At 32.2% G+C, this 27,982-nt stretch overlaps 1 protein-coding gene across 1 annotated transcript; it reads left to right on the top strand.

The window, feature by feature from the left end:
* The first annotated feature begins 7 nt into the window (after positions 1-7).
* LOC149902503 (uncharacterized) lies at positions 8-27,982 on the top strand. Its single transcript, XM_090110350.1, has 7 exons — positions 8-132; positions 5,560-5,658; positions 10,523-10,610; positions 18,573-18,658; positions 18,990-19,097; positions 27,216-27,275; positions 27,556-27,982. The coding sequence occupies exons 2-7, from the start codon at positions 5,560-5,562 to the stop codon at positions 27,640-27,642; spliced, it is 528 nt and encodes a 175-aa protein (XP_089966476.1). The 5' UTR covers positions 8-132; the 3' UTR covers positions 27,643-27,982.

Below are 27,982 nucleotides of genomic sequence, written 5' to 3'. Positions count from 1 at the left end.
ATGCTGGCAGCCGTCGAACAGAGAGCGCGTCACTTCGCGAAACACTCGCGTATATTTACGATACCAAAACATAGTACGTGAAATTATTAGTATGCAATCTGTTTTGAAGATTTTTATCTCATCAACGCAAAGGTAATTTAAAATGATAATACGTAATACTAACTGCTTTTTATTCAATTAAAATTTGTTTGTTTTGAAAACATGTCGGTGTGTGGAAAAGCATGATATAAAATTTTTCTTTTGGAATAGTTTTAATATAATAGATACATTATTTTATATATTTAACAGTCTTCAAATTAATGCATCAATACATAAAGTTAATATTAGCTTACATTTTCAGTTTGAGCTGTTAAATATTTCGTTGTTTAGTTTTGTTTATTTTATTGTTGAGGTGCAATTTATAGAGCTGTAAGTGAAAGTTCTATTTAATAGAAACATTGGAAAATATAAACTTTACAAAATAAAATAAATTACTAATTAAGATGAAGAGATAATTAATTCATAATTATAGGGGGAAATTTAATTAAATAGATAGCTGTCCAAACGTCTCGAAGGTTAAATTGTTAGAGTGTCAAATACAAAAACTTTTTTAATAATCTGATTTGGTCGTGTTTTAAGGGGCAAAGATTTAACTTTGTCAATTAAGTTTTTCATTAATAAAGTTCAGAGAAAGTATGCTTTTCTATCTTTTTTAATTATTAAAAATATTTTACGGAGGCGTGGAATTGATAGCTAGCTGCCAAATTGAGTAAGGGCTCGATCACAGGGCTCGATTAATAAACGACATTATAACATTAGGCACAACACAAGCCTTTGAGCTTACTGTGGGACTAGGTCGATTTGTGTAATAATGTCCTAATTATTTTGCATATTTCCATTTTATGTTTCTTATTTTTGGTACATTAAATGGAAAAACTACTGATTGTGTATTGATAACCTACTAATTTTGGACTCGACAACAAGAACTAACCAAAACCTCGAAGACTTTGTTAATAACGAAAATATTCATAGAAAATTAATTTTTGAATGCGTACATAATGTAAGGGTATGGTGTATTGATATAATAATATCTAAGTAAAAATGTGCAATACAAAATCGTTTTTCAAAATTATAATATACAGTACACAATTATGAAACAAATTTTCCATTTCCTTTATATTAATGAAACTATTTATAGATAATAATAATATGTAGTTTAATTAAAAAACCAATTGCGTATTTAGAAAATTACCGGTGCAAAAAACCCATTTGAAGTTTTTTACGAAGTCACAGCTCGACGTTGTAATATTACTTACTTTTTATTAGAAAACGTGAGATGAAAGATGATTCTTGTGATTTTATTCTTTCCGCGGTTCAAGATTTTGTAATAGAAAGAGATCAATTTCCTTTGAGAGAAATTATTTACTCTATTATTATTAAATCAGCGAATTTTGGATGAAAAATGAAAATCTTTATCAAATATTTATTCATTCAACAAGTCTTTTGTTAGAAGCCTTTTTTGAATTACAAAAATTAAGTAATTATATAGATCGTACTTAAACGTTAGTCGTTACTTTTACCAAATATAATAATTCGCTCCTACGATAGATGAGTTTGTCTTATAATGTATATCTTATAATTAATTATAATGTAGGTATATGTAACTAGCGGTCCGCCCCGGCTTCGCCCGTGGTACATATGAAAAATAGATGTTGGCCGATTCTCAGACTTACCCGATATGCACAGAAAATTTCATGAGAATCGGTCCACCCGTTTTGGAGGAGTATGCAGACTAACATTGTGACACGAGAATTTTATATATAAACAAAAAACAATAAGCACACATAAACGCAATAGGTATGTACCTACTGCTAGCACTGTGAAAGTGTTTACTATAGCAGATCAGTACTTATAATTAAATAGGGGTTTATTTATATTAGAATTTATATTAGAAGATAATTATTTATAGAGAAAAGCATATAAAATAAATAACAATAAAAATTAACACCCCTATTACGAACATAATACCTGAAGAAGGTAATTCGTAAAACAACAAATGATGTTTCAAACATGATGGAAAAAAGCTTTTATATTTTTCAGTTATGATGTGCTTTTGTTAAAATATCACATACGACAACTCTTTAACCAACAATGGATAATTTGGATTCTTTATTTTCATAATTTAATATATCTGTCAAATAAATTTACTAACCTTTTGTGGTTCCAACGTTGCGCTATTATTATGACGTCCAATATCTTGTTCAAATATTTAAATACGATTGCGATTACATCATGTATAAATCTAAATCCAATCTGCATACATTTTCGACAAAACAATAGGTAGGTAACTCATAATTATGCACATTTACTATTCTGCTTTAAATGGCGGCAAATTTCCACAGATAAAATTCGATTACTAATAGTCCAGTGTTCTATTTTTAAAAAACAAAATTTGAATTCAGCCAGCATTATCTACGTATAAATTTAACTTAATTTTAATAATTCAATTAAATTTAAAATAAAAAGAATGCAGTTTTTACTTAATTAATTATTTTATTAATTATAATCTATAGTTTTAATGATTCCAAATACCTCTTGCGAACATTGGAGATGTTTTTGTCAAAGGCTTTAATTCTTGACGTTTATCTAATTATTAAGATGCAAATTAACAAAAAAAAAATGAATTTTGATACTTAATCGCTAAAATTCACACTATTTTTATATTATACAATTATTTTATATTTCTTCTGTACCAAGCTTACCAAGAAATAAAAATCATGCTGTCCGCATCATGTCATCATATTATTAAAAAAAAATCTGTAGTCATAACAGTAATGTTGCCAGTATCAACGGAGAATTTTGGGCGCCGAATTCGTCGCCTTATAAAAAATGGAGGGCTTCTTACAATAGTGTGTACCGTACAATAACACTAAAATGAAATTAAACGTGGAGGCAACGACATCAAAGGCATCAAAATTCATTGTATATTTGCGTTTGTTTGCGGTGTCATCCACGCGGGTTGTTTAATAAACGGTAGGGATCGTCGTTGGGTTAAATTTCCATTGTCACGAAATAAGAAATATTAACCCGGCGTCTGTATGGTTGGGTCAATATGACCCGCGCAATTTTCAATTGTTTGTATCTTTTAAGAATCGAACGCTACGTTGACGTACTTCTCAGTAGCTGGAGTTAAGACATCACCTTTCTTGTTTTATGCCACAGTTTAGTTGTCGTGCGACTGCACCGGGAGTTACACGAGCGCAAACGTCAAAAAGGTAAATATGACCCAACTATACAGTCAATGTAACAATTATGCGCCATTTTAGTAGTTAGTGTAAAAAGATTATAATTTCCGTATTCTGTTATTTGTAGGTTATAATTTAAAATGGATCGTGATGAATGTGAGCGGCAGCGTATTTTAGCAATTTTAGAGCAATCTGATTCAGAGAAAAGTGGAATTTCGTCAGAAAGCGAGGAAGATCAGGATCGTGTCAGTGTTCAAAGTCAAGAGACTGACACAGAACAGGCGCCTTCTAGCAGTGACGAAGATGATACACCTCTAAGTGAACTACAGGTACAAAGATCACAATATTATGTTGGCAAAGACGGAACTAAGTGGCAAAAGCAACCTTTTCGTCAAAATAGACGTACAAGAAAGGAAAATATTATTACAGTGCCTCCAGGAGTACAGCCACAAACCAAGTCGGCTTTATCAGAAATAGATTGCTGAAGAATGAAAATAATAATCAAATTGTAAAACGGCGCCAATTCCTCAAAAAGTTAGGCCTTGCTCTCGTAAATAACCACTTGAATACTCGCCAAGACGTCGTGCAGTTGCCGAGAGAAACGCGAAAGAGAATCAGAGATTTTCTTGGAGAACCATCTGAGGAGCCACCTGCAAAAGTACAAGGTGTACGGAAAAGGTGTCAAGTTTGCCCAGCCAAAAAAGATCGCAAAACGACGCATACATGCACAAACTGTCACAAGTTTATTTGTCCCGAACATATTGTTCCGTACTGCAAAGAGTGCTGTGATATGTTGCAAGAATGAGACTAACTTAGGACTGTTTTATTTTTATTTTGATTTAAGTTTGAAAGATCTCGTTTTCAACTACACCAAAACGATAATTGTAAGATTATAAGTGAACATTTATGTTATTTTATAGTAACGAGACTGAGGATGTCTATTTTTGTTGATTATTTTTGTATGTTTTTTCATAACTCAAACAAAGATGCTACGATTAGTTAAATTGCCTTTTATTTCTGCTGCATAACCTTAAAATTAGTGTTCTAACTAAAATATACTCATATATTTATTATATATTTAAAGTTCAACAAAATAAAGGCTTCTACATTTCAGGGTAATTTTGACCCACTTGACAGTCGGTGTAACAATTTTCTACCATACAGACGCCGGGTTAAGGCCGAGGATTTGCACGGAATTTTCTCATAATTTTATGAATGTAGTACATAAAATACAAACGAGGGTATTTTGTTTTGTATACATAAGTAGGAGATGAATTCTTTGTGAAGAATAATTAATACATTACGACAGACTTAATAATTGTTGTTCGTATTATTTCATATTTAAATTATAATTACGATTTTGTTTTTAGTTTTTTTTTATTATGGCAATGAGTAAAGACTTTTTGCCACCATCACTTTAAAATAATTTGAATTGTCTATGTTCCAAATATGAAATTGTGTTCTAAGAAACAAAAGAATCCATATGCGTTGTTTAGCGTGGTTGGTGCTTATTAGATTTATTTTTTTAAGGATAAACTGAAGTTTACGTTGGTTCGCGCGGGTAGTGCCCTTTATTAAGGGGGCGCATAAAGCAAAATAACCAATCTTCTATTAGATGATACGTGTAATATGCAAGACCAAATCTAAAAAATAAAATATATATCAAACTAGATGATATGTTCAACGATTCTGTTTAATCAAAAACATAAAATATTAAAATTTACTCGATAAAAAAAAATCACCAAGTTAGCTCTAATTTTCACACTTTTACGTTTTCTACTTGACATGGTAATACTTATTATGATTTTTTTTTTCATAAACAATTATATTAAAACATTTGCAAGATATTTGTCAGAGTATTTTGTGTAATTACTTTTAGTTTTGGTTTTATCTGCGATAAACCACTTTTGGCGCACTTTTTTTCTCGAGATAAACGTTTGATTTTGTCACGATAAAAGTGGTTTATCGCAGATAAAACCAAAACTAAAAGTAATTACACAAAATGCTCTGACAAATATTTTGCAAATGTTTTAATATAATTGTTTATGAAAAAAAAATCATAATAAGTATTACCATGTCAAGTAGAAAACGTAAAAGTGTGAAAATTAGAGCTAACTTGGTGATTTTTTTTTATCGAGTAAATTTTAATATTTTATGTTTTTGATTGAACAGAATCGTTGAACATATCATCTAGTTTGATATATATTTTATTTTTTAGATTTGGTCTTGCATATTACACGTATCATCTAATAGAAGATTGGTTATTTTGCTTTATGCGCCCCCTTAAATCAGATATGTTTTTTAAATATTTAGCTACAGTTTTATTTATTTTCAGATGAAAGCGTGGACAGCGCATGAGCAAGACACATCGTTGTCTTGCTGTCGCACATTACATGTAAAACATGCTGCGTACGCGAGCGCTTTATATACTTTGGTGAGTACATAACTATTATTGAATAATACCAAAGTAATACATAGAATTATATTAATTATATTTATTATTTGAAATTTAAAAGTATAAGTTAAACAATACTCTACCTACCGGTAATACCTTTATTAGACCGGGAGATACTGACACAAAATTTCGAGTCATTTGTAACAGGATGGCGGTTCTACAGGGGTCTTAGTACGCAATGACAAAAAGAAAAATGATGGTGTGAACGCTGGTACCGGTGGGTTAGTCGCGTGGGCGTTAGTCGAACTCGTCGGAAAAATAGCGAAAGTCAAACGATTTGTAACACAAAAATTTTAGAATTTACCGATAGCCCATAAAAAAGAAGTAGGCGGTAGTGTCATGCCATACTTTTCCGGTATGACTTACAGCCCGCCATACCGACGCGAATGTGTTGATTTAAAAAAAAACAATTATTCAACCATTTGTACCAAGCTAACTTTTGCACAGGTAACCATCGTCGTGCAGCCATTTACGAAAATCGCCATGCCATACTTTTCGGACGATTCCAAATGGTCGCCATACCGCCGAAAATCTGCAAAAATTTTTTATTTCGCCTATCTTTTTGTACCAGTATTGCATTTGGCTTTTTGGAGAGTATTTGATAAAATGTGACCATTATTATATTTGCCATACTTCTAGTAGGGGGAAAAAGTGCTGTCATACTTGAAAAATAAATTTATTATTAATTTATATAAGTGAAGATTTCCAACACCTAGATCTTTGAAATTTTGTATTTATATTTGTTGATCCTCAAACTTACAGGAAAAATAAGTGCCATACTGTTACAAATCGTTTGACTTTCGCTATTTTCCGACGAGTTCGACTAACGCCCACGCGACTAAGCCGCCGGTACCAGCGTTCACACCATCATTTTTCTTTTTGTCATTGCGTACTAAGAACCCTGTAGAACCGCCATCCTGTTACAAATGACTCGAAATTTTGTGTCAGTATCTCCCGGTCTATATGTATAACGCGTTTCATTAAAGATACGAATCTTAAATGGCGGCGCTTATCATTATTCCCTCTCGCTTACACACGGCCGTAGGGTATGCAAAAAAAAGGGTTTTTTACTTTAAAATAAACGATTTATTTGCAATACGTGTCAAATGAGTGAGGAAGTGTCTTAATTTTAATGATGATAATATATTCTAATGTTAGTCAAATTACGACTCGTTATAATAAGGACCTTTTACGTCTACATTTTTCTTTGACGTACAGCAAATGGACAGTAACGTACACCGTTGATAGGCATCTACATTTTCACAGTAATCCATTATTCGAAACAGATTTTATGATAAGCTTACTACCTAATATGATACACACGTGCAGGATTACGATACCAAAAAACAGGTGTTATAATATGTCTCTCACACAATTCATATTTTCAAAAGCAAATCACTAATCTTTTCTTATTTCATGCTCACAAGCATATCTTATGCCAAAATCCTGCGCGATGTAATAATTCCAATTTAAACTTGACCGCACAAGTTTTAAAAGTCAAATAAAGATAGTTAAAAATTTCCTTCTATCAGTATTAATTTATCTTAATACATTTCCCAATATCATAAATCGCTTAGAGGCTTCGGGCGACGGAAAGTTCCGTTAAAGTTTTTACTTTGTCAAATGTTATGCTTTCAGACTTAGCGTCCATTACATTTTATATGGAAGAAGTTACGGAGTGAGTTATATTCCGGATGTATTCAGTATCAGCTTCATATTTTATATCATTTTTTATGAGTTACATACTTTTCAAAGTATTGAGTTCTGTGAAATGTATGAGGCTTCTTTCATATTCTAAACTAGCTGCGCTCCGCGGCTTCACCCGCATGGCTCCGCTCCTGTTGGTCTTAGCGTGAAAATATATAGCCTATAGCCTTCCTCGATGAATGGGCTATCTAACACCGAAATAATTTTTCAAATCGGACCAGTAGTTCCTAAGATTAGCGCGATCAAACAAACGAAAGAACTCTTCAGCTTTAAATATTAGTATAGATAAAACCAACTCAGTACTCACTCGCTTAGGTGTATCCAGTATCATTAGGAATTAAATTTCTTAATACGTATTAGGAAAAAATATTTATATTTATATGTTTTCCAACATTTCGAAAAACATTTACAGATAATATGCTTAAAGAAAATACCGCAAAAAGTTTTTAACATCCATTGTGTTCATTCATAAACAAAAACAAAGTAATTGAATAAAACTTTGGGTATTTCGGGAACTAAACTTTGCATAATGCCAAGAAGAATTGAGGTCAAAATAAAAACAAAAGTTTTATACGCGAGGTGAATGTAACGAGTAAACTTAGATGAACAAATGAAGGGAACTTTTAACTAGGAAATACGTTTTTGATAAGCTAAGTAAATAACTAAAAAGCTAGTTCTGTGCGACATTTGCCAACGTTTACAAGTAAAGATATATTTGGTGTTAAGTATCACAAATTTATTCTTGAAATATTTATCTTTACAGACGGGTATTTACTTAATCCAGGAGGGTATCGAACTACGACAAAGATGTACAAAAATAAAAATTTCACAAATGGGATTGTGATAACTTTTATAGTTAATTAATGATATTGTTTATATGTAGACACCTTATAGTACTTCACCTCACCTCAGTACCTCACCACATTCGTCGTTTTTCTGTAGGAAACATTTCCAAGATAGTCGACAGACAGGGGAAATTGATTATAATCACGGAAGTAATTCGTAGAATGGAAGTTATACAATTATAATGAATATTCTGAGCAAATCTTTTGAAGTGATTTTGTGTTCTATACATACGGCTTTGACACTTATCATTATAACATTTATCCATATTACAGTAAGTGCTTAAAATTATTAAAGATAACGTCTGAAACAATCAAATTCGATAAAGCATTATTTAGTTTTCATTCAGTATTTTACATACCGAATATAATATTATCAGTATACCTTTCCTATCTTATTAAAATATTTGAACGTTAAAATTTATCTTATATTTTGATATAAATCCGATAGCGTGGGATAAGCTTATATGAAATGATTTTCAATTTGTTCTCGATCGGAAAATGTTCTGTGAATTGGATTTAACGTTAGAAAATTGACAAATCGCTTTTTGGTATCGAAATTTTAATGTGTATTTTAATTTAATTGTATTTGATTTCATTTCAAAATTCAAACCCTGGATTTTAAAGCAATTTCAATGTATTTTTGTATGTGCATTGGAGCTTAAAGCTTTTAAACTAAAGCGTGGTGTTTGTTGATGTGTAAGCGAATTTGAGTTTCATTTCAATTTTTTTATTTAGATTTAATTTCCTACAAATTGATTTACGCTTACTTTTTTAATGGAGGAAATAAGCTTATTTTAATATCCAGCATAAATTAATATTAGAGCAAAAAAGTCCGATTAATTTTGTCTCGTTTTTATGGCAAAATCTGAAACCTCGCTCAAGCTGGTAGCAAGCCATTTAAAAGCAACCGAAGGCTTAAAAGGCTTTTGAAGCATTCGTCTCGATTCAAGAATTTATTGACCGGATTTCGAATACGAAACCAAACGCTTTTTATCATTGTTTGTGTATTATGCTACAGAAGTGAGTTGTGACATAATTAATTAAAAGAGTCGTTTTAACTATAACGTAACTTATTTCTTTCCAAATCTTATTTAATAAAATAAAATGAACACAAATAAACAATTTAAGATCTACTAGGTATGTTCCGTTTGTTGTGTCCGACACATTTGTTCCGTTCAACCAACCAAACAAATTAAAAAATGTGAGGTTAGGTATTTATTCCAATGTTCATGTATTTAATGAAATTATACTGATTTGATTAAAAAAACATGAACAAATTGAGTTACGTTCGAATGAATAATATTTTAAGGGACACTCAAGAGTTATTCATTGGAAATTGAGTTTTGTATCAAATTAATTAATTCGTGTAGCTTAGCGTATTTAAATAAGGGCGAAGGTTGAACTCGTTTAGAAGATCGGGATTATTTTAATCACTTTTGAATAATTAAACTATTGTTTACTATGATAACATTGTTTGACGAATTAATTATCTCATATTTATAGATAGATAAGGGAAGAAAATTAAATAGGTACCATTAATATTCAAATTTATGATTATGTATTCAAGTACATTCATAAATAATATGAAATAACATAATTTTTTTACGTTGTACGTTGTGTTTCTGGTCAATTCTGTTCCTATTCTAAACAGGAACTGGAACGATCTTGGTCAATAGACTGTATGACAGATCCTTATGAATTAGTTATAGGAAGGTTTTAGGTTTCTTAATATCAGATATCTGTAACTATTTAATTCTAGAGTTTTATATAATAATATGAAAGATGTGGAAATGTATTAAAAATAAAAACCGGCCAAGTGCGAGTCGGACTCGCGCACCGAGGGTTCCGTGGTAGTAAGTTTAAAATTATTAAAAAAAAATATATTATGTGATGTAACTAAAAATTTATGGTTTTCGTAATTTTTCCTTTATCTATGCTATAAGACGTTGCTTCATACCAAATTTCAAGATTCTGAGTTCACGGGAAGCACCCTGTAGGTTTTGATTCCCTTGCAAGTGTCGAAAATTTGCGGCATAAACGGCTGTATCTTTTGATTGCGTTGGCTTAGAAGTTTGATTTTTTCACAGCTTCAAGGGACAGTAGACCTGAGTAATTGATATAAATTTCAGCTTCATAACTCCACGCGTTCCTGAGAAAAAGGGTCTTGACAGACGGACGGACGGACGGACGGACGGACAGACGGACAACAAAGTGATCCTATAAGGGTTCCGTTTTTTCCTTTTGAGGTACGGAACCCTAATTACAATTATTTATTACTATTTTTGTTACAGAATATATCTATATTGGTGGTGCTACTGTACAGTTGGAGAATAGGAGTAAATGCGAAGAGGTATAAAGAATTGGACGATGTTTATTATGGTAAGTTATTTAATATACAAATTATTAGAATAAATTGAGATTTTACAACGTTTCTCTTTATTCATATATGGCGTTTAATTTAAGGGAATTTCAAAGTTTAGTCACTCTCGAACGGGGAAGTTTATAAATAAAAATAGACATTCGAATCAAAGCGTGTATTTTGTATACAAGTATCGCTGTTTGTTATTACAAAACATTTATGTAAAAGAACACAGGATACTTTTTATCAGGAAAACAATGCTTGTTTGGTGTAAAAGGGGAAGAAAATTTGCATGGCGAACGGTTATGCGATAACGTGAAGTCACAGAGGAAAAGCTATTGTTTTATAGTATCGCAATGATTGGAACCGTACTTGGTCCCTTCTTATCTCTATTCTGTATAACAACAATTCCATTTGCTTGATAACACATGAGATAATTATTTTAACACAAAACTAAACCGCCTTTGAATTGTTCCAAATAAACTCTGATCTTTGAAATTTAGATGGTAGTCCCACTACCGGCTATCGAATAAAAAAAGTATCATGAAAATAGGTTCAACCAGTCGAAAGTTCTGGGTAAACAAAGCCAAAAAACACAATCGAATCTATTTAAACCTCCTTTTTTGAAGTTTGAAAAATAAATATACAGTCACGTAGTTTTCGCAACCAAGACACACTTACCAGTGCCCAATTACTTACTGTAGTGTTTACTAAATCATCGCACATAAAACAAAGAAATAAAACAGCTCTAGTATTAATCCACGTTGATCCACATCAAGAGTGAGTGCGTCAAGTTATTTATATCCGTGGCTTAAGTAATTATTTCCCTCGGGAGCTGCAGATCGATGTTCCACAATTGTCCGTGAGTTATTGTGCCAATGAATAATGTTCCCGGATATTTTTAATTAGTAGCCGAGTAGTTTGTAGTTTGCTTTAATTTAAGCTGTATTTCTTAGCAAACTTAATTGCAGTGATAAAGGTTTAAATGTTTGTGGGTATTGGATTGTAATCTTGTTAATGTTGATGAATATAACATTTGGGAGCTAATTAGTTATCTATTATTTGTATTGTTGTTGCAACTATACCATATAATATTACACCAGTATATATTGTACCTACTACACTTGTAAATATTCCACTGCGATTAAACAAAAAAAAAATGATCACGCAAACAGAAATCGAAAAAGTTTAGTTATGTGTGAACCGCTCTACCAATCTATTAATTTAAACTTTGTATTATAAGTTTAAAGGCTGTCCGCGCGGTTTCCATTGCGGACAAACCCGCGGGCAAAATAAAGTATAATATCTATAGCTCATATTGTCTTATTTCGATGTTAAAAAAAAGCTATATTACTGTAAACTTTCATTCAAATTCTCATAAATACGTAAATATTTCGTGAAAGAGAAACAAACATTCATCAATCCTCACTTTCGCATACACCAAGTACATTTTTCTCAGCCAGTAGGTACCTACCTATAATAACTAAAAATTAACTCAAACTCTTAACTTCATAAGCGGTACAATGTACAAGATAAATTTTATATCGCGGTTTGTTCTACATCTCAGATGGATACATTAGCCGAAAGTTATTCCGCGAACATATTATTTTGTTCCCTGTAATTATACTCAATCAAAGTTAGATTACATTGGCGTATAACTTTTCTAATCATAATTTACCGCAAAGTTTTCGTTGGAAAACACTGTCTATGTTTTTGTCTTTGCAAATGTCACGTTTATTTTTATGCCTGCTCGCAGTTTTCATTTGTTTCTAAGATAATGTGGGTGGGTGTCTTTAGTCTTTTTTAATTTTTATTTCCAAACGATGCTTTGTCTGTAGCTCTAATTAAAGGTTTATGGTATGGTAAAGATAAGTTGTCATTAAATTTTGTTTTAATGTAATATGATACGATTATAATGTAATACACAACAACAATAACGACAATACCTTTGTATTGTCGTAATTGTTCCTAAAGCTCTACTTTACATCAGTAACAGTAACTATAACAGAAAACTATAACATTTCTTAAGTTGTTGAATCACATTTCTAGAAGCATTATTTTAAATTTAATTATAATATTAAAGAGTCAAGTCAAGCAGACTTACTTAACCCTAGAAAGATAGTCTGCGTCAAAATGACTCATGCGTTTTCGAAATATAGCTGTATCTTTTTAAATGTCGCGAATCCATAACTGTGCGTTTAGGACATTTCTTAACTCACTGAGAGAAATCCTATGGTATACATATCAATAAAGTTAATCAAGCCGATTTTGAAATATAACGACTACGTGAGTCAAAATTACGCATGATTATCTTTACCGTGACTTTTAAGATTTTGAATTCTATGGTAGTTTGAATATTTTTAGCTTATTATTACTGTATATTGTAACTTAAATTATAAATTTATGTTTATACATATTGAAGCAAATATAGAAAACAATTGGGGATAGAAAATTGGAAGAATATTGTATACTGGCCGCTCTTATGCAAAGCGATGAGGGTCCCTGTGAAGATACCGATAGTGAGGTAGGAGGACCACGAAATTGAAGATGATGAGTAAAGTGACATAGAAGAAGCTTTTCCTGATGAGGTACAAAGAAAACATGATATATTACATTCAAGCAAAAGGCGGAGTAGATGCATTAGACCGAATGTGTTCCCTGATGTCCTATAGTAGGAAGACAATGAGATGGCCAATGGCTTTATTTTATGGAATCATTAAAATTGCCTGCATATTGCATATTAAATTTATAGCCACAATGTTAATAACAAAGTACAAAAACATCCGAGTCAAAAAAACGTGAAATATAGAAGCTTGGAACTGTCTTCTTTGTTTATGCGTGGGGGTTTGGAATCACCAGCTTTCAGAAGATATTTGCATGATAATATCTCCAATTTGTTGCCAAATGAAGTATCTGGTACATCGTAAGAAAGTACTGAGGACACCTTCAGTAAAAAAAAACGTATTTACTATACTTTAGTCCGTCTGAAATAGGACGAAAGGCAAATGCGTCCTGCAAAAAATGTAACATAGTTATATTATGATGTGAGCATACGTTGATATGTCCCAAAGTTGTTTCTCACTAATTTTTCATATAACTATTTCTACAAAATTTATATAACATATAAAAAAGTCTGATAATTGTGGTAAAAAGTAAGTTTTTATAAGAAACAATACGTGTTACAAGAATTGTTGATTTAATGCAGACGTTTAATGTTTTCGTCTTTTTATATCTGTAAAAATAATAATAAATAAATTATATGTAGTATTAATTATGCTAATATAACTGTAAATAGATAAAAACTTACAATTTATGGAAAAAATAATAATATACCTCGACTTAGAGCGAACTAAAAAACATGCGTAAATTTGACGCATGACTATCTTTCCCGTACTACTCAATATGATTATCTTTCTAGGGTTAATAACCTTTATAAAATACTCACAGACTCAAGAGTGATAAAAATAACGAATGATAAATCAAAACGAGATTTCAGGATGAAAATGTTAATTTTAAAACATATAATTTGCGTGCTCCAACAGAGATTGGCAATCAGTAAGTCTGGAAAGTTAAATTATTTTTCGCATCAACGACTGTTCATAGAACAAAGATAATTGAAAATTAATTTTGATTAAAAAGAAACGTTAAATATTATTTTATTTGTACTAATTCGTAGCGTTCCGTTTAACAATAAGCTGCAGTTACTTATTAATAATATCATAGGTAGATAATAGACAACGTTTTTCAGCCATTGAGATAATATTACTACGTATGGAGGAGACACCACGAACAAAATCTGTGCGCCATTTTTTTGCTCGAACTAAGTTTTAAAAATGATTATCTAGTTAGGTACTTACCGATGAAAGTTATTCCTTTGCACTTTTCCGTATTATTTGTATTATTTGTGCAATATCGTAACACACACGAAGGCATATTTGATGCGTTTCACTTTAAAACCATTAAAAAAAACCGCTCAACATACGCCACATGGCGTATGTTGAGTGGAACATAAGTGATGTAGGCGGTGTCGTCTCCATATTAATATTATCTCAATGTTTTCAGCACTATGTTTAGTATAAATTTGAGATTTTATTTAATTGAAGCTCTGTTAATTGTTCTGAAAAACATTCCCAAACACCTGTACCAACGCAATACATTACTCTTAAACATTTGTACGATGTAACTACAGCGTTTCTCCCACTAACAGCCACTTTACATTGTTTACACGAGATATTGTTGTATTATTCAACTCTCCCGTCGGAATCTCTTTTGAATTTCAAGTAAGGTTACCAAATTAATGTAAATTGTACACAAGCTGGGACCCATAGTATTTGTAGGTTTACTGCAGGATTATATAGGATCTCTATTGTCGGCTTTGTTGAAATTGATCGCTGAACGGGACGCCTCGCGACCGCAAACGCCTCGGTAGTGACAATAAATTGACTATAACATTTTATTTACCTGAGCGACTTTTAAGCTTGGCGAATAGTGTCGAAGCTTTGATTGATTGGTTGGACGAATAAATCAGTTCCTTATTTTTTGTACACAGAAAAAACTAGATACATACTTTGATTATATCGATAGGTTGTAGCTTATTGAAAATATATCGCATAATGTTAAAAAAATATTAATTTTGTTATCTAAATAAAGTATGTCTAATTCTGGGCTTATAATTTTTTTACATTAGCCAGTACTATAAATGAAGGATCTTGTTAATTCATTTGTATATCGTGTCTTTTATAAATCATCTGCATAGAAAAAGATTTCTTTTTGAAGTCGAAGAAATATTAATTAATAAACCAATAATATACGTACGTATATAAAAACATTTAAGTACAGAGGACACATTTTTTTAAATACCGTACTTAATTAATAATCCTCGTTTACTTCACAATTTTACATGAACAAATACGGCGAAGATTCAAAGAAAAGTTTAAAAATACGTAATGTTGTCTGATACTAATATGTTTTTCTCTAATTTTTTAATTTCCATTATAATGAAGGTTTCTCGACCTAATGAAATCGAGTGTTAGATTTATACTCCCAGATTTCTTTATGAATATTTTGTTTACTTAACAATGGACCTAAGGTTCATCCCTTTGATCATTCTTATTTTAAGAGAGCTAAGTAAACTCTATTCAACTAACAATGTAAAGTACTTGAAAGTTTGAAGAGTTTAACATTTTTATGAGTGCTATTTACAAGTTAAATAACAAAGGGTTTTTATGATGTTGAAATCTTAAGACTAGGCTCGGGGGCTAAGTGGGTTATTCTGTTTAAATTACACATACAATAAAATGCGGGGGACATATAAATGAAACAATTCTCTTCGTAAATGGTGTCACTTTATTCGGGCCCAAGACATTCGTCGCATAAATTAGATCCAAGCGGTTGTAAATATTGTACTTTCTGAGCGGCTTTTTCGGATTTACACAAGGCAATTGAATTGAAAACGGGAATTAGGTAATGTGAAACTGGCTGAAATATAGCGTACACATTTCAATGCTTTTTTGAATTAGCATACACTTATCTTAATGTGGTAGTTAAATCTTGCTGTTATCTTACGAGAAGTTTTAATAATTTCTATGACTAAATTATTTTTTCTACAAACTAAAACGATAGTAGAAAAAAGTATTCCCTATCAATAAAAAATATAAGTGATATTGAATATCAAAGTATAGCGTGGTATAGCTGATGGTCCGGGAGCCAGCAGCAGATTTTATGACCAAGTTCCTCTCAAGCGGTAATTAGTAAAATGCATCAAAGTATAGTATTATGAAGCCTCGTGAACGTCAGCTGGAGCTCGGTTGGGGGGAAGAGCGGTTGTAGCCTCCCGTATCAGCTGACGGTTTTTCCACCAAGATACAGCCAGCTGACATATATATTTATCCACAGTTACATATAAGGTATCATCAGGTAAATTTTTGTTTGAGAGGAAATAACGGAAAATAAATTTTTCTTTAAATTTAACTTTCATGTTCGAGACACCAGCTGACGTATAATACACCATGTTGTAACCAGCTGACTATTTTTTTTCGTTGAGATATTGGGTTAGCTACAATTTGACAAATTTTTAGCTGAGAGGAAATGAATGAATGAATGTATTTTTTTTCCTATGTGCGTGGGAGGCACCCCCCCAACCGAGCGCCAGCTGACGTTCACGAGGCTTTATAATACTATACTCTCATGCGTCTGACGAATTATCTCTTGAGAGGAAATAGTTAACCAAATTTGCACCTGGCTCCCTAACCATGAGGAAATAGACGGATCTTATTTCTAACGAGTGATCTCTACCAGAAAAACAGTATAAAAGAGAGTAAATATATTAATTCCACATCATAGATTTACCTTGAGGTTTAATACAGCTTTTTTCGAACCAATCATTTCTGGGTGGATTATCAGATCCAGTTTTTCGCGTCTGAAATGAGATATTGATTATTTCAAACTGCAAAGATATTTTAGAGATAAAATTTTAATTGAGTTGCGGTTACTTTCAGGGGATTTATTTTGTGCGATTAACACCAGTCCATTTTATCTTGCTAAAATATAAGACAAATGCCTACCGATTATAATTTTGTAAACATCTAATTTTGTTTATATAACTTTGTGCATCTACTTAATTTGAAAAGCATAATGGCAAGAAATTAAAATGTACCTATGTGTCATTAATGAAATTATTACATAGACGAGTAGTTTAGATCAATATTATTTTCACTTTCGAAGAAGTAGGTATATATCAAGCGATATCTAATTAGATTAATTAAATATTATTAGAAGTAAACAATTGATCGCGAAAATTAACAGACTATAATATTTAACATTTTCATACTTAATTATATTTAGGCTGTAATCCACCCTTTACTCTTTCGATTTACAACAAAGATGTTAACCTCGTTTATTTCGAAATTGATCTTTATTGCTCGAAGACAGCTTTCTGTAATTATGAGTCTAAGATGAAAGTGCTAGGATATCAATAATTTCCAATAATATTAAAACTTACTAATAATAATAGAGCGAATAACGGAGCAGGTGGGTCACCTAGCGAGGTGATCACCACCGCCCATGAGCACTCACAAAGTTACCTTTGTTAGGCTGTTACCGACTGTCAAATAGTAATAATCAAAATATGGTTATGACTTGCATGAGCATCACTGTTATTAACACTTTAAGTAATGCGTTTTATTCTTTTCTATGCAGATGTTGAACGATAAGTTATGTAATATATTTCTAGCAAAGTTTAATACACTGTTCATGTACGATTATTGATTACTCCATTTGCCCTCTAAAGCCCTGTATTTTACGTTAATCACGTTAACTCCACCCTGTTATTTACTCTGTGGCGAACCGCGGGCGGTCGTCTGGTTAGTTTCAGCCCCATATCCAACTAGACAGCTGTTTACTCTCGAGCTTTTGTTTTTATACTCTATGTATGCTAATTAAAGATCTTGTGTAAGAAAATAAACAAATGGAAATTTTCTATTTATCTGCGGATTGCCAAAACATGTCTGCAACATATGTCTATGTTCGAAACGATGAAAAGAAACTTTGTGATGATACAGCATGTTTAAGAATTCAAAAAATTGTGCAGTATAGTTACTGCAAGGCAAGATAGAATAATTACGATGTTAGAGGTGATAATAGATATTATATAAAAATACAATTATATTTTAACTAAACAATATGTATTTATTTTTCTTACTCATCTAAAAAGTAATAAGTGTAGAATCTATGCTTGTAGATTAATTTAAAATATTATACTAACGTTACAATGTTATACTGCAAACAGATTCTAAGAATAGGAATAAGAAATTATATACAACTTATGCGCTACAAGACAGGTATGCATTCTGTGCATAATTTGCAAGGACTTCTAAAAGCTTTAGTTATAGAAGTAATAATATTTTATCTTAAATATATCTGCAAGATTTAGAGAAATATTTATTTATTTTTATGGTTACTGAAATGATTTTTCTTTGTTGCAGGTGTACAGATAGCATACTTCGCAATTATAGGAACGCAAATGTTCATGATTGTGCTCAGCATATTTCTGTTTTATGGTATTTATAAAGTAAGTTTGGTTACAAATTATATTTTAAAAATATATTGGTGGCAGTTTTGGTTTATTTGTATCGAATGATGAGGAAATGGGAAACAGGAATATTATGTAGACGATCTTCATTAAGAGCCATTTAACAATTAAATACAATATGAAAAAGTTAAAAGTTGTTTCTTAATTCGAGCAAGTACTTCCAAGGTGATGAAACAAAAGTATAGTTTTAATTTAAAACATAAAAGAAATGAGTAACTTCTTAATTCGATTTTAAAGAAAGCTTTTACTACGATTTTAAGATAAAAGTTTTGAGATTATTATTCTTGTTTCTTATATAATATGTTTGCAGGAAAACGTTGCATTTTTGGTCCCATGGGTGGTTGGATGCATGACGTTTATGGCCTTGGAAGCGATGGCCATGGTGTATTCTAATATTTTAAGAGATCACGTCAATAAAGTGAGTATATTAAAAAGAGAATATGGTTCTTTTATAGATTTTCATATTGTATTAATTGATATACAATCTACTTTTCAGTTATAATATGTTCCAAAAGGGAAATGATTTTATATTAGCTTAATGTTATTTGTGACATTTTTGAGTAGTGTGTATGTTAGTTCAGCATACATATAAAAGAAAAAATGCATGCATGTGTAGGTAGATAATGGTGGGTAAAGAAAAATACATTAAGAATATAAAAAATATATTATTGCATCAAATTCTATTTCCAAAAATAACATCAAAGTATTTCACGCAAGTTTATTTAAATTCCCAAGCGCTGACGAGGTGACAAAATTCGCCTTTCTGTGGGTTTCAAAAAAGGTTTGTAGTCGAAAATTTTGCCTCATTATAAACGTGGCCCTTATTCCTGAAGGAGGATCAATAACAAGGATGTGGTGGAAATTGAAGTATCATGCCGCCATGATCCAAAATTTTGTCATGTAAAGGCTTAATTTTTATGTGCCGTGTATATGCTGCAATCCGCATAAAAATGACTAGGTTTATACCTAGTAATAAGTATTATTAATAATAAGTATTAATAACTGTACTCCAGAAGAACTTATGTTATTAATACAGTTTCCATTAGTACTAGGTACCACTAGTAGTAGTTATGTCAGACGTTATTGCTCTTTAACATTAGTGTAAGACTTTATTTATTTATTTATTTATACTCTTTATTGTGCTGCCAAAATACATAAAATACAAACAAAACTTATTCTAAAAGAAAAACAGCACAGAAGGCGGCCTTATCACTTAAGAGTGATCTCTTCCAGGCAACCAACTGATAGAAGGATAAATTATAAACTAGAAATAGGAGGTAGGTAGGTAAAAAGTATACGCAAAGATAAATAAATAGTAATGTTATACAAAGATAACAAAAATATTATTAAATAAAGATTATAAATTTAATAAACTAAATACTATAAAACAAACACATACATACATATAAATAAACATACATACATATATAATAAACATACATACATATAAATACATATACCTAAAAAATAATAAAAGACAAAGGACAAGGAGTCATTAGAGAAATAATATACATATTATAATACATATAATTAGCTAAATATGCTATACCGAGTCAAAAGCCAGATTTAAATAATGATTTCGGACGAGATTTTTAAAACAAGTTAGGGATTGGGCTTGTCTGATGTTTATCGGCAATTCATTCCATAGATTTATGGCAGTGACTGTAAAGGAATTACCAAAGTAATGTGTGCGACGAAAAGGAGTAGACAGAACAAGCCTATCGACCGAACGAAGAGAATAGCTTTCACAATGCAGGAAGTTGAATTTCGTTTTGAGATAGGAGGGGGTCTTAGGGTCAAAAAGGATACGATACAGGAGAAGCAAATAATGCACATTCCGGCGAAGACGAATTGGGAGCCACTTGAGTTTCTTGCGGAAAGAGGAGACGTGGTCGTATTTACGGAGACCAAATACGAACCGAATACCGAAATTCTGAAGTCGCTCAAGTTTGTCTAGTTGCTCAACTGTTAAGTCAGGAAAGCATGCATCAGCGTAATCAATAATGGGAAGGAGTAGGGACTGTGCTAGCATAATTTTTGTCGGTATGGGTAAGAAGTTACGCAGACGTCGTAGAGAACTAGACGCGGCGTAAAATTTCCGACCAAGTTCTTGAATCTGGTGGGACCAAGATAAAGTTTGATCTAAGTGAATACCTAAGTTTTTAACATGCTTACTAAAAGGTATTATAACACCGTTAATATGTACAGCAGGCAATATACCCCAGTCAACCTCAGATATTTGATAAGGACTACCAACTACAATAACCTGGCTTTTTGCGGGGTTGATCTTAAGGCCGAATTGATCGCACCAAATGACAATTTTAGCCAGTTCATTGTTAATAGAATGAACAGCATTTGGTAGTTCATCGAGCGTGGAATGGGTATAAATTTGTAAGTCGTCAGCAAACATATGGTAGGGAGAAGTTAATTGAGAAGTGAGATTATTTATAAAAATAGCAAAGAGAATAGGTGACAAGACGCCACCCTGAGGCACACCGGCGGCAACTGCGCACCAAGTTGAATGTTTTTCATCCATCAAAACACGCTGCCGCCGATCGCCCAGGTAACTTGAAAACCAATCAAGAACTGTCGATGAAAAGTTAATAAGACGAAGCAAACTCAGCAGAATATCATGATTTACCATGTTGAAGGCATTGCTAAAATCAAGAAGTGCTAAAACTGTGAGTTGCTTGCTATCCATACCGTAACGAATGTCATCTGTAACTTTAACAAGTGCAGTGGTCGTACTATGACCAGGACGGAAACCAGACTGATAAGGACTAAGGATATTATTAATGTTAAGGAAAGTGCTAAGCTGGGAATGGATAAGGCGCTCGAGTACCTTGGACAAAAATGGTAGGATAGAAATAGGACGGAAATCGGATAAGTTTGATGGATTAGATTTTTTGGGGAGGGGAATGATGTGAGCATCCTTCCAGGAGCTAGGAAAAGTTCCGGAGATGATTGAAAAATTTAGGATATGGGTAATGACGGGAATAATGATATCTAGGATAGGAATGATCATATTACGACTGATAAGATCAGTACCGATGGCATTCGACGATATGGACAGGATAGCCCTCTTAACTTCATCAACAGAACTTTGTTTAAAAATAAACGGAGGAAAAACAGGAGTAGAAGCGGTAGAAAGATTATTAAGAGTAGAGTTTATTTTTACAGTGGCGTTAAGTGAAGATGAAGAAGCAAAGTGAGAATTTAAATTATCCAGATTGATGTTACATGAAGGGAAAGTATGGGAAGATTTACCAACTCCTAGAGATTTTAAAAATTTCCATATTTTAACAGGGTCGCCGTTCTCGACCGACTTGTGAATATGACGTCTTTGTGCATCCCTACACAATACGTTGCAACGATTACGTATAGTTTTATATTTGTCCTGCATCTCAGTGGATTTGGCCATCTTCAGTTTGGTCTTAGCACGATGTTTTTTACTAAGAAGGGATTTTATTTCTGGAGACAGCCAGGGAGCAGGTGTGTGCTTTTTCCTAACAGGTCTTAAAGGAGCATGTTTATCATACAGTGCGAGCATAATATCGTTGAATAAGTTCACTTTGAGATCCATTGTATCTGCATCAAAAACTGTTTGCCAATCACACTCAGAAGCATCCAGTCGAAGTTGGTCGTGATCCATACCGGCAAAATTACGCAGCAGGATAGATGAAGGTTTGAGCTTAGGAGGACGGAGTTTATAGGATAAGAAGATGAGGTCGTGATAGGAAAATTCATCAGCAGAGCACTGACCATGTTTGGATACGGAAAGGGGGGAGGAGACAATGATGAGATCAAGAAGGGAAGGGGAGCAGCCAGGAGAAAAATGTGTAGGATTAAGCGGCAGTAAATGGAGATTATGTGAATTTAGGAGAGAGTATAATTTCTTACTTCGGTGGTCATTCTTAAGTAAGCATGTATTAAAGTCGCCCATGAGAATAAGATGATTATACTCAGGAGTAAGGTCATCAAGGAGAAGGTCGAAGGAAGAGAAATAGTTGTTGGTCAAAGAAGGACTATAGAAGACGCCGAGGAGAATTTTGGAATGAGGAAGTTGGACTTCTATAAGGAGATGTTCGGTAGTATTGCTTGGAGGGGGTTGGGAGGAAGATTGGATCATTTTGAAGGGGATATGAGTCCGAAGATATATTGCTACTCCACCACCACCTCTGCCAATACGATCATTTCGGATAAGATGGAAACCAGGAAGGGAATAATTGGCTGAAGGAAGGGAAGGCTTGAGCCATGATTCGGAAACCAGGATAGCATGGATATTATTGGATACGAATGATGCAAGCATATCAGGAAAGTGAGCCGGAATGCTCTGTGCATTAATGTGAACGACATTAAAATTTTTCTGAAGATTATTAAACAGGGTAGGGAGAGCAAGGGCGAGGGGAGAGGAAGCACTATGAAAACTATTCTCATCGCTGCTTAAAAAATCCGGTGACGTTGATTGGCTGCAATCATGATACTCGGAATGTTCAGAACTGATATTTAACATTATAAAAATATAAAGATTAATAATAATAATATACTACTTATAGTAAAAATATTAAAATAATATAAAAAATAACAGAATAGATAACTTATATCAGCTAAAAAATAAAAATAAACTTATTTATACTTTTACCGACTACGACTTTTACCGTGATTGTCTGTTGATGTTCATTAATATTCAACAATAACATTAACTCGACCTTAAACTTTGACACGTGTTTGCAATGACCTTCACGCGTATGGAGTACATTTATTATTAATAACACAGACTTAATTTCTTAAGTCATTGTGTAGAAACTTTGAAGGTTCTACGACACATAATTGTCGTAATTATTTAGTTCGTCAAGGCTTGTCTCGGCATTGTGACCTATATCAGATGGATTGAAGATATCTTTTGTGTTACTAAGTGTAATCCATTTCTAGATTTCATACAGTTCACGTATGTATTTTCTTTTGTGTCTAAGAAAAGTAACGGCAATTTTGTAATCCTGTGTTTTTGTGAGATAAAAAAAGCCTAGTATGAGAGTGTTGCCGACCTTTCCCTCAGAACCATTTTGATTCCAAATCCTACTTTAGGTTAAGTGCCTTTCGTGTGAATGTTTATGGACGGTGTATACTTACATCTAGTGACGCATTTTTCGTTTAATTTAATAAAAATATAGTTCCCCAATAGGCACATAATAATATGCAGCATTTAACTGGCAATCATGAATATTAATTAATAAGCAAAATGCGAACAAACTTTCCTGCAAACAAACTGTATAAATAAGTTCGCATAGATATGAGATATATATCTGAGAATATGAGTAGCAGTAGCACGTAAAAAGTTTCCACCCCGTTTTAGGATTTTCCATTTATCCTATTTAATATATTTTTTAAGATTATCATTCCACTTTTGCCTCGATTAATTTATCCCAAATATAAAAAAAAATAATAATAATTTTCCTATCGTCATACAAATTGTTTTAATATCATCTGAGCTTCAAAACCCACAACCTCATGCCTCTTTCAGAATAGCTTTATATTCTCTACTTATATAAGTATGGAAAAGCAATCACGTGGCTGTGTGACGTAATAGGCACAAGTTCATGATCACGTTTATAGGTCAGCCTCTATCGCCATGAAGGTTATGAGGGGATGATTATAACGAGATCGGCTCCACTCCGCTGAGCAATGCGATCACTTGTTATGTGCTAGAACTTGTATAAACAACACTTCATCAGAGAGTGAAAGTTGAGTCGGATATTTGATGTTTTTCGACGATATAGCATGTCGTATGTACGTAGTTTTATTTTCGAGAATGGTGTTTGATTTGTTTTTTGAAATGAAAATCAATACAACATTCTTTCATTTTATATTAAGAATACAATATATGGCACTAGAAACACACATTTCAGAAGAATTGCACTGAACTTACCTTATACGTTTATTCTTAGCTCACTCCCAATCTTATTGACAGTGACGTCGGTTCCCTTTTCGTCTTCAATCTTTCTTTCAACTTTGTCTAAGCTCGAGGGACCAAGTACGTGTGAACCGTAACACATATTTCGGCAACCAGAATATCATAGCTATTCAACACGACTAATGCCTGGGTTTGTCGCCTTTACCGCAGTATCTCATACATAGAAAGGTTATGTTTGTATTACGTAGGCTTTGCTACAATTTAAGATAACTAGAGAACATAATTAAATTATACAGTTTGTACAATGTTACCTCGTGAATAATCCTGTTATTTAGTACGTACTTTAAATTTAGGTTCGTTGTTCTATTATTCGCTGTCTTGTTGTTTATGGTTTTGAAATATGTATTGTAAATTTATGTTGCGATATTTTAACGAAGATGCCTTTTAGGTATCTAAATAATAATATACTATCGTTGAAAATATCTAGAATATGTTTTTGGGTGTATTTTAGCGTATCGAAAAAACAGGTTACACGTTCTCCATTGTATCAAATATTTAATAGTTCGTTGCCATCCAAGCTAGCATTATCGAACTGACACATAATATTCCAAAACCGACATTAAACAATACACAAATTACGACAGGATTTCTATTACAGCTAAGCCGTATAACGATGAAATGTAAGCTTAATATAATGTACTGTAAATCCTTCTGACCTATATGCATAGCTTTAATGGCTTCATTAGGCTTGACCAGTATGATTCAGCAAAGGATTGAAATACAGCGTAGTTAATCAGTCTCACATAACATTAACGCCTAGTAATATATTATCACTAGTTCTAGATAGGATTAGGACGTAATATTCTAATTAACGATCCATCTAGGTAAATTTATAAACATAATAATTGAAATAATGTATATGGAATATTAATAAATTTCTATATAAGTATGTACCTACATAGGTAAATGTAAAGAAGTTTCTTGTGATGATAATATTGGTAGTTATTTGTTAGCTAAAACCCTGGTAGTAGTGACTTATTTTAATCAGGTTCTTATGTTCGATAACGAGAATATGAAAGAGTATTAAAATTAACGAGTGTTTAATTTAAACAGATAACCCCCTGCTTGGTAGCGGTACTGAAATTCAATTATAGAGTTCGTGTGCGACATTCCTTAAAAATACCGAGAACCTAGATGCATGACAATCTTTGGAGAATTTGTGATGACGCCATTAAAATAAGCCATTTGTTGAGAAATACAGTATACTGTTTAGGTATAGGAATAGCCTAAAGGAACTACAGGTTATCGAATTCGATGGTGTATCTAAAACGTTAAATCATAACGTTGGAAAGAAAATACAAATATTCTTACAATTAAACACTTCAACATTGAACAAGTATTAAGAAAGTATATGTAGCAAATTTATGTATATTAGTACTATAAATAGTTATAAAAACAGTCATTATGTGTTAGTTTCATATTATGACCACAATAATTAAGTTCCATTAGTTGATAAGGGCTGTACGCACTGAATAAAACATCACGCGAGCGTGGGTGTGGTTCACGATTTTGTTGACAATGGAATGTAAATTATTTATCTATATGTACAAATTATAATAATCTGATTTGTTTTACTTCAGAGCATAGTAAATAGGCTTTCGAATGGTAATATTTTTTCTATTTTTACCTGCAAATGATATGATTAGTTCAATATTTTTCATAAATTGAAAATATTTTTGTACAGTTTAATATTTATACATACATGTAGTAAAATATATTACTAATATATTATAATCTTATTACTGCCAAATTGAAGCCAACCCAAGCATGAAAGAATAATAAGATTTTCGACAACACAGGGACTGTTTATTCTTCCGTAATTTCTTTGCCCCAAAAATAAGACAACTCTCAAAAGACTTACATCAATCTTACATCTTAAAACTTTTCCGTGGTACTTTTAAATATATTCCGAGCGAAATTGTTAAAAAGTGTTATGTTGAAAGATAATTCAGTCAATACTTAAGAGTTTGCGGCCGTTTAAATATTCCAACAGTAACATAAGAAGGCTCTAGAAGCAATTTGCTGAATTTCTTTGACTGGTTTACGTAATGGAAGAAAAATGTTATCGGGAGATATCCTGGATACAATTACCGAATGTTGACGTTAAGAGCAGTCAACCCACCTCTTGATGAATAAAGAATTCATTTTGTTGGTAATACACAATTCGTAGCCTTTCGTGTTATCATACAAAATTAGGAAGGGTTCTGTTTAGGAATAGAAAACAATGTCGAAATGCTCATACGGGTTCATGTTTTTATCGTTTAATGAAAGAAAAACAATTCGATCGATGTATGTTAAAAATGAGAAGCTTTTCAAATATGCCGCTTATATTTCTGTTGCGTAAATCTAGAATACAGATACATTTTCATTTATTAAAATGGAACGAAGCATAAGTAATAGGATAAAGATGAAAAATAAAAAACCAATTTAGATATAAGCAGAGAATTGTACAATAGATTACTTCATCGTATATTAATTTGTATATTGTTGCCATGTTGGTGCTTTGGGCGTTTTATTAGGCCCGGTAATGAATTATGAAAATATAATTATTATATTTTGTTACAGCAATTCGACGCGATGTGTAAAGCAGAAATATCGTTTTTGATACCGAGAATATTTTTAAACGTAAGTATTAAATCGGCGGACGCAATTTTCTTTTCATGTAATATTTCATTACACAGTATTATAATTTTCAAATTATGCTTAAATGTTATTCTGTTTAAGTTTCCGTTCAATAAAATTACACTAAATTGTTAATTCCCTTTCTTTGTTTATACATATAGAATTCGTGCAATTTTATAACATTTAGATAACAAAGCAACCGTTACTGTGTACGTTATTATTATTTAAGTATCGTTCGTTTTACTACAGTGTATTTAGGATTCATCCTTACCTTTCCTTCCAGTGTCTATGCATATGGTCTGTACTAAGACTGTACCACCTCCTAAGGGCGGGTGTAACTTGGAAGGGCGCAGCTCCCATCGAGCTGTGACTATTGCCTCCCAAAGCCTCCGGGGACTCTGCCCCTTGCGAGTCCAGCCTGTTGCTAGGCAACGTGGAAAGCGATACAGATGCTAGCATGCACTCGCTTTGACATAATATTATAGTTTTGTATAGGACTGAAGTGTAATTGTGATACTTACTTTGGAATAGTGTTTCTGGAAATGGTGATTTAAATATGTACAGTGAAAGTGATTTACGGATTACTGGAGGACTTATATTGTTATTGTTTGAATGAAACTATGTTTGTTATAATATCCAAATTTTCAAAGTGGCCAATAGAATTTACATAGTGTAACATTTCTCTACATTACTTATGATCAGTAATTTTG

Source organism: Colias eurytheme, chromosome 15, assembly GCF_061535395.1.
Source record: "Colias eurytheme isolate Ceu_HAF_F1 chromosome 15, ilColEury1 Martin Lab GWU primary, whole genome shotgun sequence".
NCBI classification, from domain to species: domain Eukaryota; kingdom Metazoa; phylum Arthropoda; class Insecta; order Lepidoptera; family Pieridae; genus Colias; species Colias eurytheme.
This window is presented reverse-complemented; position numbering and strand designations above follow the sequence as displayed.

Excerpts from the sequence above, each read along its gene's own strand:
- LOC149902503 (XM_090110350.1), top strand. The coding sequence starts at position 5,560 with ATGAAAGCGTGGACAGCGCATGAGCAAGACACATCGTTGTCTTGCTGT. Across the intron at positions 5,659-10,522 it reads CGAGCGCTTTATATACTTTG|AATATATCTATATTGGTGGT; the intron begins GTGAGTACATAA and ends TTTTTGTTACAG. Across the intron at positions 19,098-27,215 it reads TAAGAGATCACGTCAATAAA|CAATTCGACGCGATGTGTAA; the intron begins GTGAGTATATTA and ends ATTTTGTTACAG.